Raw genomic sequence first — 13,983 nt, 5'->3', positions numbered from 1 at the left:
TTTCATTTAAACAAGTGTATTATATAAGTTTGTTTTCAATGTTTTTCTATCTAGGTTGTGCATTAGGAAAATTAAGTTTAGATGATGTCATTTCCTGCAATGGAGTGTTAAAAGCTTGATCACTGCAGCATCGGTTTTCTAAGCTGTGTGGCATGCGTTTTCTTTTTCAGCTGCAACAGCTGTACCCGAGTCCGAGGCAGATTGTGAAACCCAAGGTGTAGGATGTTCAGGGAGGCTGTGAAGAATGTTGAAAGTTTGAGGCAGTATTAAGAAGCATTTGATTTTCCAAGGAGCTGTGATTGTGAAGCTGTCTTACTCAGCAGCATGAATGTTAAGTACATATTTCAAATGTTTTCATTTGGAGATTTTATAGCAGCAACACCTATAAGATCTGTAGTGAAGAACTAATTTTGAAGGACTATTGATATTTTGATGTGTAAAAAGATTATTGCCACGTTGAGTTATGTTATATTAGTGCTTTTCCACAGTGTATTCACTTAAGTTTTTTGTGAAGGGAACTTTGTTTAAGGGCTTTGGTTTGCAGTATGAAGGACCTGATGAATGAGGGGGGGGGAGGAACCCACTTGTCCACCCCCTTTTTAGCTACCAGATTTTTGGTAAGCTGCATGGTTGAATTATATTTCTGAGGATCTTAAGTATTTAATTTAAATGATTACACTGTGTATGGACATTATTGTATACATTAAATGATTGACTGATTCCCTAGATTAGAGGATATTATAGTTAAAAATTGGGAGCAGAACCTTCCTATGTAAGAAGCATGTTTTATTCAGGCATTTGTTAGACCTTAAAGTTTTGAGACTGGCTGAATAATTTTAAAATAAAAAGAAATTCCAAAGAAACAAGTGAAAATACCACAACTTACTTATCAAGAAAGTCCTTGTCCACCACCGCACAGATATCAAGGAGGGGATTCCCCATCCCAAAGAGAGTATTTTCGCTAAAATTAAAAAAAAAAAAAAGTCAGGATAAAAACAGTTCAGTCTATATATATATATATATATATATATATATATATATATATATATATATATATAGTTAATACATCAGAAAGCAAGTTCTTATATCATTCATTGCTTTACTATATTGTAAATGTGACTGGAATACAAAGCTGCTTATTTGTAGAGGAGTTTATTGTATAGAGTTTAAATCAATTAAGTTGCCGATGTAATATCGCTCTCATTGCTTGTGCACATAACTTTCTGCTGGTGCCCACTCTCTTATGAAGAAATTGTCTAACCTGTAATTTTCTTTCCTTTAGTTCTTACAGACCAGTCCAGAGTATGTGGGTTATGTCTGCTGACCAACAGATGGAGACAGAGAACAAAATGGTTGCATGATTCACCCCTTTAGGACACCATACAGTCTCAGAAAGCTCAGTATTTCAACTTAAAAAACAATAAAGCTTAGGTTCATACTTTAGGTCAAATGTCACATTCATCCATTACAAACAACTTTAGCACCACTGAGTATTCCTTAACAAGTTTCCTCAGTCCAACTTCTTCCAAAAATATCAAAAGGAAACTTAATTCTGGAGAAGGGAATAAGGAGCTCACAGCCCTCAGAGCTATACCACAGCTCCAGGCATAACAAAGAAATTCTCATTAGTTGAGACCAGTGGCCTCAAGAGGTAAATCACACAGAACTACTATCTCTGTCTCCATCTGCTGGTCGATGGACATAACTCACATGTTCTACCCAGAGCCAGTATGAAGCTAAGGAAATTAAAATTTAGCTTCAACCTAGTAGAAGAGCATGAGAATGTATGGTGATTTATGCTGTCCATGGAAAACCTCCATTAGAGGTAACCAACTTAAATATCGTGCTTGTTAACTGAGAAAGTGAACAGCCATGCAACTGAAGATTTAAAATGCGTTGTTTTAAGAGGGGTTTAACATACATAAAGCCTGATTTTGTTTAGGAAACCCAGGTTGGAAATATAGATAGAGAGAAAAACATTTAACAAAACTAAAACTACACATATACACTGAGACTGGGCGGCTAGATGGCAGATAACGTTTAATGTGAGCAAGTGCAAGGTGATGCATATGGGGAAAAAAGAACCCGAATTTTAGCTACGTCATGCAAGGTTCCACGTTAGGAGTTATGGACCAAGAAATGGATCTGGGTGTCGTCGTCGATAATACCCTGAAACCTTCTGCTCAGTGTGCTGTTACAGCTCGGAAAGCGAATAGAATGTTGGGTATTATTAGGAAAGGTATGGAAAACAGGTGTGAGAATGTTATAATGCCGTTATATCACTCCATGGTGCGACCGCACCTTGAGTATTGTGTTCAATTCTGGTCGCTGCATCTCAAGAAAGATATAGTAGAATTGGAAAAGGTGCAGCGAAAGGCGACTAAAATGATAGCGGGGATGGGACGACTTCCCTATGAAGAAAGATTAAGGAGGCTAGGACTTTTCAGCTTGGAGAAAAGACAGCTGAGGTGACACATGATAGAGGTATATAAAATAATGAGTGGAGTGGAACAGGTGGATGTGAAGCGTCTGTTCACGCTTTCCAAAAATACTAGGACTAGGGGGCATGCGATGAAACTACAGTGTAGTAAATTTAAAACAAATCGGAGAAACTTTTTCTTCACCCAACGCGTAATTAAACTCTGGAATTTGTTGCCGGAGAACGAGGTGAAGGCGGTTAGCTTGGATGAGTTTAAAAAGGGGTTAGACGGTTTCCTAAAGGACAAGTCCATAAAGCGCTACTAAATGGACTTGGGGAAAAATCCACAATTCCAGGAACAACATGTATAGAATGTTTGGGAAGCTTGAGAGGTGCCCTTGGCCTGGATTGGCCGCTGTCGTGGACAGGATGCTGGGCTCAATTGACCCTTGGTCTTTTCCCAGTGTGGCATTACTTATGTACTTACGTAGAAACAAGCATTTATACAAGTAGACGACTATTTTTGCTAGCTACATATGTAAAAATCATCTGGACAAATTTGATATTCTATATAGTTTGCCAACGAGATTTCAAAGTAATTTTAGAACCAAGACATTTTGCTGGCTACAAGTCAATAGGTACTTGTTTTACAATTTAATTTATCAAGTGCTTTTGATCTGGTGGGACCATGCTTTACTGCTGCATCTACTGAGTAATATTGGTCTGACCAACAGTGTTGTGCTGGTTTCAGGGTTTTCTGACCATGTGATCTTAATATAATATAATATAATATAAAATGCCCCAATCTATCCACCCTATCAGATTAACTGTTCACTCGTCCTCTAGATTGTTCACTTGTCTTTAGATTGTTCTCTTGTCTTTTAGATTGTAAGCTCTTTGAGCAGGGACTGTCCTTCTATGTTTAAATTGTACAGCGCTGCGTAACCCTAGTAGCGCTTTAGAAATGTTCGTTAGTTAGAAATGTTCGTTAGTTAGTTAGAGTTAAAATGGATGGTTCTCTCTCTGGAGGTTGATATGCAAGATGTAGTCTGCCGCAGGGATCTGTCGCCTATTTTATTTAACCTTCTGTTGGCCTCTCTAAGGAGATTACTTGAATCTGAAGGTTTTAGTATTTTTATATACACTGATGACATTACTGTCATAATTCCAGTCCCTTTAGGCTTAGCAAATGTGGTTCTTAAGGTTCAACACTATTTCATTAATTGTTAAATGGATGTCAGACAGATTACAAAAAGTAACAATAAGATTAAATTTCTTCTGATACGACCAAAAGACAAGATTAATTCCACTGTTATTGAGAAGGTTAGTTATAAATTGGAATCCACCTTGAAAATACTAATCTAACATTAGAAACAAATGTACATCAACTAATAAATTTTTTCTGGATAATGAGAAAAATGACAAGAACATTTTGGATTAATTGTGCAGGCCTTGAATTTATCTAAACTATATTAATGCAACATTGTTTATTTATTTGTTGCATTTATAGCCCACACTTTCCCACCTATTTGCAGGCTCAATGTGGCTTACATAGTATCGTGATGGTGATCGCTAATTCCAGTATGACAAACACAGAGTGGTATTGCGTTAAGAGTTCATGAGTGACAGAATACATTAGGTAATCAAGGAGGAAGAGTTAAGTTTTGTCCAGTTCTAGTATAAGTTTTGTTGTGTTGCAGGTTTCAGGTGTTTAAGTTGGATCGTTAGGGTATGCCTTTTTGAACAAGTTGGTTTTTAATGATTTCCGGAAGTTTGTTAGGTCGTGCATTGTTTCCATGATGTTTGGTACTGCATTCCATAGTATACAGGATGTACAAGGCTCAGTTTAAAACGAACAAAAAACTACAGACAGTGCAGAATGCTCAGTTAAGACTGATTTACTCAAGTAGGAGATCTGATAGTGACCCCTTTTTTATGTTCAGCTTCATAGCTTGCCTATAAGAGGCTACAATATTGTTTAAATTATACTAAATGATTTTCAAGATTCAAAAAAGAATCTCCTGTCAGTATGATTCATTTACTTGATTTTTCATGTGTCTTCCACAAACATTCTTTATGATCTTTGAACCAACTAAGTTTTCCAGATGCTAAAGGGATAAGATTTCAAAGAAACTTTTCTAATTCACTCTTATCAGGCAGCTGAGGCTTGGAATGTACTGTCAGCGAATTTAAAAAGTATAATTTTATGCTTTTTAGGAAAATGATTTAAAAAAAACTCTCTTTTTTGGGAATATCACTTCTAAACTGATGTAATCTACATTTACAGAATTTTTGATTTTTTTTTTTTGTATGGGCCTAGGTAGTGTTTTATCTAGTTTTTCCTGTTTGTATCCGCTTTGAACTCATTGGGTAGTAGCAGAATACAAGAACAGATTGCAATGTAAAATTTTGGGACTTACAAAATTCAATATGTAACAATGGCCAATTAAGAAGCAAAGCTCCTAAAGGCAGTTTTTTTTAAAGGACATTTAAAATACCAGAACATAGGTACAATACTCCACCCCCCCCCCCCCCCCAAAAAAAAAAAAATGGTATGTTCTTAGACAAAATGCAGAGTCTGACAAAACTTACATAAGCTTTTGTGGAGATGCAAAAAGCCAACAGAGAAATATTTTATAATGTACTCCCATGTAAAACTGGGAATACAAGTATATTTTCTAGACCACCCAACCATGCCCAGAAAACATCCCCTTAGAATCTATACATCTTATGACATCTACATGTGAAAAGCAGCACTGCAAAACTGGCACATATATACACACACGTATATGCCATATAACCTTACTAAAATGGCCTCCTAGATGTCCAATATTTAAGTTGAATAGTTAGGATGCAAGTGTTTTTTTTTTATTTTAACTTTTCACTTGGACTATAACAGAACTTCCAAACAGGTCAGTCAGTTCTCATGCGGACTGGAGGGATGAGTTGAAATTTTCAGTTAAATTCTGTAGTACTGCTCATCTTAACACTATCTTTACAAGATGCATTATCTAGGTCAAAGTTTCCTAATCAGTCCTGGAAGAATACCCAATTTAGTTATCATAGCACTACCTTCTTTCCAATTATATCTGTTCATATCAAGTTGTTATAGCACCATACAATGTATTTTACACTGTTAATGATTTGAACATGTTTCCTGGGGGAGGGGGGGGGAGGTTCTAATTGTCATGTAAGCCACATTGAACAAGAGTCCATTTCAGGCTAATGTGGGATATAGATGTCAAATAAATAAAAACAGGGGGTACTGCAAACAGCAGCACTGGTTTCTCTTTCGGATGATTCTATGCTGCCAGAGTGTTAAAAAAAAAAAAAAAAACAGCACCAAAGAATATTAAAGAGGTTAGAGAACAGGACTCATTGAACCCCTTGACTTGATTTTTGATAAGAGCAGAACTTCACAGATTAAAAAGTAGGGGGGGGATTAGAGGGGAATATCTGCAATTATAGGCAGGTTCCAGAGCCTCAGTAAATGCTAATAAGAAAGCCTATAATTTGAGCAAATTGCAAGCAACGGTATAATCACCCTTAAGATCTGTCTGGGTTAATTAAAACTTTATTAGTGTTTGGTGGGATAGGTAGGAAGAGCGAAATTCTTACCTGTAGCAGGTATTCTTCAAGGATAGCAGGCCTTATACTCCCACAATTGAGTAACACAGTCCCGCAATGATCAGTCCAGAGCTTGACAAGCTTTACAAGAGCTTTGTGGAGGACGAGACACGCTCAACCACGCATGCACAAGTGCCTTCCCCCCCACCATAACAGCATGGTTACCGTAGTTAAATACTACAGCAGAAAAAAAGAAAAAGAGCCAACTCCAATGGGAGGCAAGAGGGTTTGTGAGAATATAAGGCCTGTTGTCCTCGGAGAATACCTGCTACAGATAAGTATCTTCACTGAAAACAACAAACACTTGTCAACCGAGTCTCGTGACGGCGAGGACACAACTCAGATTAACCTGAAACTATATACAAACTGAGTGAGAGTACAGCCTAGAACAGAAGAAAACGGGCCTATGGGGTGGATTCTAAGCCCCAGATTATGCAAAACTGAGTGCCCGAACCAAATGTTGCGTTGGGTATCATGCTGAAGGCAGTAATGAGATGTGAATGTGTGCAGTGAAAACAGTGTCGCAGCCTTGCAAATTTCTTCAATGGAGGCTGACCACAAGTGGGCTACCTATGCAAGCATGGCTCTGACAATGTGAGTCTTGACATGATCCTCCAGAGTCAGCCCAGCCTGGGTATAAGTGAAAGAAATGGAATCTGCCAATTAGAGATTGTGTATTTCTCCAACAGCAACCCCCATCCTGTTGGGATCAAAAGAAACAAAAAGTTGGGCAGACTGTCTGTGGGGCCTTGTCCACACCACATAATAGGCCAATGCTCACTTGCAGTCCAAGGTGTGCAAGGTGCTCTCGCTAGGAAGGGACATGAGGTCGGGGAAACCACGTTAGCAAGATAAATTGACTGGCTAAGATTGAACTCCGACACAAACTTTTGGCAGGAACTTAGGGTGCATGCGGAGGATGACTGCTGTGTTGAAACTTAGTACAAAAGTGCATTCACCACTAGGGCCTGAAGCTCACCGACTCCACAAGCTGAAGTAACAGCCACCAAAAATATGACCTTCCAGGTCAAATACTTCAGATGGCAGGAATTCAGTGGCTCTCATCAGCTGGGTGAGAACGACATTGATGTCCCATGACACAGGTGGACGTTTGACAGGATGCTTTTACAAAAGAAAACCTCTCGTTGATGATAAGCACTAACTACATTGAGATGAACCCTTACAGAGTTGTCTTGAGACCAGAATCGGATAGGTGTAGAAGGTATTCCAGCAGGGTCTGTGTAGGGCAGGAAGCAGGATAAAGGGACTTGCCCTTACACCAGACGGCAAACTCCTCCATTTAAAAGAGTAACATCTCTTAATGGAATCTTTCCTGGAAGCCAGCAAGACCCAGGGGACACCCTGTGAAAGACCAAAGGAAGCAAATTCTAGGCTCTTAACATTCAGGCTATGAGGGCCAGAGAAGGCTAGGATGCAGAAGAGATTCCGCATTCTGCGGGATGAGGGTCAGAGAACAATCCAATCTCCATGGTTCTTCACAGGATAACTCCAGAAAAGGGAACCAGATCTGCAGAAGCTAATAAGATGTGACCAGAGTCATGGTCTCGCTTGAGTTTCAGCAACTCGATGCGGACTCAGCATCTTGGCCGGAACTGCAACTCGATCCGGACTCAGCATCTTGGCTGGAACTGCAACTCGATCCGGACTCAGCCTCTTGACCCGGACTCAGCCTCTTGGCCAGAACTACAACTCGATCCAGACTCAGCATCTTGGCTGGCACTGGAACTTGGAGTGGACTCAGCATCTCGGCTGGCCTCAGCACTCGGTGTAGACTCAGCATCACGGTTGGGACTGGCACTTGGTCCGGGACTATTAAGCCACCTTCTTTCAGCTTGGGTCACAGGAGTATCCCGCAGGGCTGGATCCGAGAGGAGTTGGAAGCGGTAAAAGAACAGCTTGGTAGAGGGATCAATAGCAGAAACTGGGTTTTCTAAGAACCCCAGCCAAGAGACACGCTTCCTCTCCTCTGCAGCTTCAGGAGTATTCTTCAGGGCTGGATCAGACAAAAGTGTAACATGGTAATCATGGAGCGTCATAAGTAGATTCAGGTCAAAAATTGGGTTGGAACTGGGATCCAAACTGGTACTAGGAGGCTCAGTTGACAGCGCCACTCGGAACTGGACTCGGAGGCTTGGGCAGAAGCGTCCCTCGGACTGAACTCCGAGGCTTGAGTGGAAGTGCCACTTGAACTGGAATCGAAGACTCGGTTAGAAGCCCCACTCAGACTGGAATCGGAGGCTCAGTCAGAAGCATCCCTCGGACTGGGTTCGGAGACTCGGTCAAAAGTGTCCCTCGGACTGGGTTTGGAGGCTTGAGTGGAAGTGCCACTTGAACTGGAATTGGAGACTCGGTTAGAAGCCCCACTCGGACTGGAATCGGAGGCTCGGTCAGAAGCGTCCCTCGGACTGGACTCTGAGGCTTGAATGGTAGCGCCACTTGGACTGGAATTGGATGCTCGGTTGACAGCACCACTTGGACTGGACTCGGAGGCTTGGCTGGACGCGCCGCTCGAACTGGACTCAGAGGCTTGGCTGGACGCGGCGCTGGGACGGGACTGGGCCCAGAACGTGGAATTCCCAAGACGTCTCCTTTCAGCGATAGCTTCAGGAGTATCCCACAAAGCTGGATTCAAGACGACAAGGTTGCGGTGATATTCAGAGAGCACGATAAAAGGGTCAATGTCCGAAACTGGGTTTTCAACGATCCCGAGCAGCCGGACACATTTTCTTTCAGCTGCCGCTTCAGGGGTTTTCTTCAAAACTGGATGAGACAAAAGTTTACCACGATACCTATGAAGTGTCATGGACAGATCAAGAACAATGACGGCACCCAGCTGGGAGGGTGATTTTGCCGGGCTCATGGCCTTTGCAATCTGTCAGGTGCTCAGGTTCGGAGCACGTGGACGTGGACTCTGAAGCAATCGTGAGCCCTTGGGCTGCTGACGAGGAGCGTCAGCAGCAGGCAAAATCCACCAACCAACACTGGGCTAGCACACCGGCAAGGACTGCTGACGCAGACAAGCGAGCCGGAACACATGGACGAACACACTGGACTGGAACGCACAGGACAGGTATGCACCGGACTGGAACGCACCGGACAGGACCTAGGCTTCACCTACACATAGCCGCCGTTCCCCAGGGGTTGAGTCCCTGGGTGCAGGCAGCCGGCAGGACTGGGAGGAAAACTGGTACTGGAACTCGCAGGCAGGAACACCAGAGAACTCACACTAGGAGGAACACTAAACAAGCCAGACCACAACAGGGTTCAGGATAGGAATCAGGATACAGGATTTCCAAACAGACCGGACTGGAAGGAAACAAAGCAAACAGGGCAGACACAAGCAGGAGGGGTACTGAAGCTGAAGCCAACCAGCCCCAGAGGAAATACAGATACTATACAGGGAGAAGGACTTTAAGACAAGCTTGACTAACCAGGGTGGGGCAGAAGCCCAAGGAAACAGGGAACCAGGATACAGCAGTGCCCACTGGCACCCAGACAAAAAGCAAGGTAGAAGTGCTAACTGCACAAGGGGTTCAAGGTTCACAGACAGGAGGGAAAGGAAACCAACAGCAGAATTCAGAAGTGCCCATAGGCACCTAGACAAAAACAGGGCTGCAGTGCTAACTGCACAAGGGGTTCAGGGTTACACAGGCAGGAAGGAAAGGGAGCCAACAGAATAGGATTCCAGATACAAACAACCAAGGAATACAAACTAGGAACATAACCTATGAAGCAAGACAAGGCAGAGGTGCTCACTGCACCAACACTGACCTGGACCTTTGGTGTTTGCAAAGGCCCTGAATGCAAGAACACCACTTCCTTATCAAGGGCCTGACTGATGATGATACAGCTACAAGACTCAGGCAGAAAGCATACTGAAGCACAGAGAGGCTCAACACACACAGGTGCAGTATAGTGGAGTAATTAGAGCCACGCTGGAAGCAGCCAGCACACAGAGACAGAGCTAACTCAGGCAACACACACAGGTACAGTATAGTGAAGCAATTAGAACCATGCTGGGAGCAGCCAGCATACAGAGACAGAGCTAATTCAGGAAGGACAGACAGAAGTCAGCTCAGAAGCTGACCCCCAGAAATAAGGTAAGTCTGAGAGGGGTCACGACCACAATCGTGACAGTACCTCCCCCTCATGGCTCCCGTGACCCGACGGGAGCTCCAGATCTCCAAAGGAATTTCAGGTCTTCATGGATAACAATGGTGAAATCTACGAAGTAGCTTCAAAACATGACCATGGGTAGCTGGACTGGGACCCAGAGTGGACTCGAGAACCACTCTGGGTCCCCGGGGCTGGGACTCGGACTGCACTTAGAACTGGAATCAGGACTGAAACTCGCCTCTTGGCTGGAGCTGCAACTCAGAAGGGGTTCAACATCTTGGTTGGAACCAGAACCTGGTTCAGCATCTTGGCTGAAACGGGAGTTCGGAGTAGACTCAGCATCTTGGCCAGAACCGCAACTCGACCCGGACCCAGCCTCTTGGCCGGAACCGCAACTCGACCCAGACTCAGCCTCTTGGCCGGAACCGCAACTCGATCCGTACTCAGCCTCTTGGCCGGAACCGCAACTCGACCCGGACTCAGCCTCTTGGCCGGAACTGCAACTTGACCCTGACTCAGCAACTTGGCCAGCGTTTTGTCCCCTGAGCAGCAAGTGTGGGACCGCTGCTCATCGAACTGCCCACAGATGAAAGGGTTGGCGAGTCCTTTGATTAGCGCCGGTGAAGGAGCGTCAACGCTCTTGGACCTGGAAAAACAACTCCACTGCTCCCGAATTATTCAACCACCATGTCCAAAGGAGTGGAGAAGTGAGTTAGAGGCATATGCTGAAACGGAGGACGTTTACAGCAGAATCCGAATCGGCGGAACCACTCCTAAACACCTAAGAGAAATCTTGGAGTTTTTGGCTCCCGTGGAGGTTACATGGAATACCATCTGGAAGGCGCCTCAGGACCTAACGGTGGCAGTAAATAATTTTGTTTCAGATATAATTTTATTAGAAAGTTACATGGACAATTTAACTGAACCCTTTGAGAGTGAAAAATTGAAATAACAAATGATTCTACATGAGCAAGAAGTGGTTATGATTTTGAAAATGATAATAGACCAAAAACTTTGAATAATGAAATGAATATTATTATAGACTAGTAAAAAAGGCCCGTTTCTGGCTGAAATGAAACGGGCGCTGGCAAGGTTTTGCACGGAGTGTGTATGTTTGAGAGAGTGTCTGTGAGAGTGACTGTGTGAGAGTGAGAATGTGCAAGTGTGTGTGTGTGACAGAGAGTGGGTGTGAGTGTGTCTGTGAGAGAGCATGTGTGTATGTGAGAATGAGTGTGTGCGAGTGCGTATGTGAGACAGTGAGTGTCCTTCCCTGTCCCCCGTCAGGTGTCAGGACTGGGGGGGGGACTGTGGACAGTCATGAAGGCAGCCCCTACCAAAATAATGAAAGCAAGACCATTTGTATAATAATCACTGCATTCCAGAGAACAAAATGGAGCAAGTTCCCACATGCTATCTTTTGCTTTCTGTATTCAGTAGCTGACAGGCTTGCTAGACTTATCTAAGTGGCTACAGCTGCAATACACTGAAAAGAAAGCAAGGAAACCTATGAGACGTAGATACGGCCGTCCCCTTGGCCTCTGACGCTCCTCCCTTCTTCTATTTGACTTCCCTCTGATAGGTCCGTCATTCGGTGTGACGCTCCTCCCTTTTCCTGTTTCAGTTCCCTTTGATAGGTCAGAGCGGTGCAGCTGTGACACTCCTCCCTTCTCTGATAGGTCAGGGCGCGGCAGAGATGTAGTGTGGTTAAAAATGGTTACAGAGCTTCGAACATACAAACTGTTGAAGCCTCAGTGTGCTTTAGAACGTTGAGGGTGCGTTTTATGTGCAGATGGGGCGTGGCCTACGGCCCAGATGGGCGTGGCTGAATCTGAGGGTGAGTAGTCCGAATAGCCTAACCTACCAGGAGGACAGGAGTTCAGGACAGATGGAGTGAGCTTCAGAACGTCTGAGGGGGGATTTTATTTATATAGATTAATATCGAGATGATTGTTTTTCCCCAGAGTTCCGGGTATGACTCCTAAAGTTTTCCTCAGAAATATTGCCTCAATTATTACTTTAAAAGGAGTGAAGCCTGTGAAAACTGGGATTACTTTAATCTGTGGGATTTGAATTAGAGACTTAAGTATATGTATTGCTAAATAACTTCTGGTTTTTAAAAGAGAAAGAATGTAATCAGATGTATTATTTCTAACTAATATTGGACAATAAGTATGTTTTCAATGAAATTATTTGACTATACACCGTATTGGTCTTGAAGAAGCCAACCAGATGATCAATGTGGAATAATGAATTAGATGAGTAATATCTGGGGATAATCAGATTAATACCACGTTGTTGTTTTTTCTGTTTACTGTTTAATTGATCTCCTTGTCTTGTTTCACTCTCCCTATTTAGTGGTCTAAGGAAGAGAATAGAATTACCTGACTGAAATAATTCCTATATATTACTTTCTCTGTATTTCCGGCAAGTTGTTTTATCACTTGTAAAAATTTAAATGGTTATAAATTAAAAAAAAAAAAAACTAGAACAGAAGAAGCACAATTTAAATGGAAGTCAAAAATATCAACAGTCAAAATAAATTGCATCGTAAATATGTTTCTAATCTAAGAAAAACAAATTTAAGTAAACACAATAATAAAATAAATGTAATATTTAAACATTAAAGTTTTATTTAACATACTGCAATAAAAATCTGAGTTTTCTATAAAATAGATACTTCTGAGGAACAGAACAGAAAAAAAAACCACACACAACAGGGCCTAGGTTACAATCATGTCAATAAAATGAGGGAGTCAAGATTACAATACTCAGTATAAAGTGATGAGGGAGACAAATATAATTACTAAGATACAGTAAGAGACAAATATAATTGCTAAGATACAGTAAGGAAGTGAAAAGAAGAAAAATAGCAATATCCTTGTACAGCAGTTTAATGGGCAAGTGCATGCACTACTGAGATCATAACTCACCTATCAGAAGAAGCAGCGTCAGTGAATAAAAATAGATTTGAATTTAAGGGAAAATTCCAATTGGAATTCCATTTCCCTCAGTTCAATAAGTAGACTATTCTAGTCTAATACCACATGATAAGAAAAAAAGCTTCCAAATATTCTTTTGGATTGAAATTTTTTATACGTATATATAGTACTAAACAATGGAAATTCACCTCCAGAACTCAGCATTCTTTTAATATCAGAAATACTGACAGCATTCAGGAGCCAACCAGTTGAAATAATTCTTGCCTTAGTGGCAACCAATGTAATTTGTAACACAACAGGCAAGCTCTAACATATTTAAGGCTCATGAATATAAGTTTTGCAGCTGTATTTTGTTAACTAATCTTGATTTTAATTTAACTGATATTGCAAAATTAAGATTCCAATAATCCAAATAGGTTAACCTAAGAGCTTTCAACATGATTCTAAAATTCTCTTCATAGAAGTTATTTTACTCTCTTAATTGATGTAGTTTATGATAGAAATTTTTTTTACAATAGTAACTTTAGGGATCATTTTGGATTTAGCTTTAATGATGAAACTACAAGACCTTCACCACAGATTCAAATGGCATATAATTGGATTTACTGTAGGTATTAAATCAATACAGTTGCTTAAACAGAACTGGTGAATTCTGAGCCAATTATCAAAGCAAAACCTTTACCAAGAGAGAAATATATGCACCCATCTTCATCTTAAACTTTGACATTCTTTAAACAGATTCAAAACAGCATCAGATCTTTATTTTTCATTTAACCATGAATAGCAGCTAGTTGTGATCTAGAATATCAAATACTAAATGTGGGTGACAAATCTAGTTCAGCAAGTATATTTTGCCCTTAC

At 41.6% G+C, this 13,983-nt stretch overlaps 1 protein-coding gene across 4 annotated transcripts in view; it reads right to left on the bottom strand.

The window, feature by feature from the left end:
• Positions 1–13,983, bottom strand: part of ADK (adenosine kinase) — a 656,244-nt gene that overhangs the window by 548,350 nt on the left and 93,911 nt on the right. For all 4 annotated transcript variants that reach the window (XM_030203209.1, XM_030203211.1, XM_030203212.1 and 1 more), the window contains exon 2: positions 887–961. In XM_030203209.1, coding sequence (XP_030059069.1) covers positions 887–961 — 75 coding nt within the window. The remainder of the gene's footprint in view (positions 1–886; positions 962–13,983) is intronic.

This window comes from Microcaecilia unicolor, chromosome 5 (genome assembly GCF_901765095.1).
Source record: "Microcaecilia unicolor chromosome 5, aMicUni1.1, whole genome shotgun sequence".
Classification (NCBI taxonomy): Eukaryota; Metazoa; Chordata; class Amphibia; order Gymnophiona; family Siphonopidae; genus Microcaecilia; species Microcaecilia unicolor.
The sequence above is the reverse complement of the archived record's forward strand: the minus strand, read 5'-3'. Positions and strand labels throughout refer to the sequence as shown.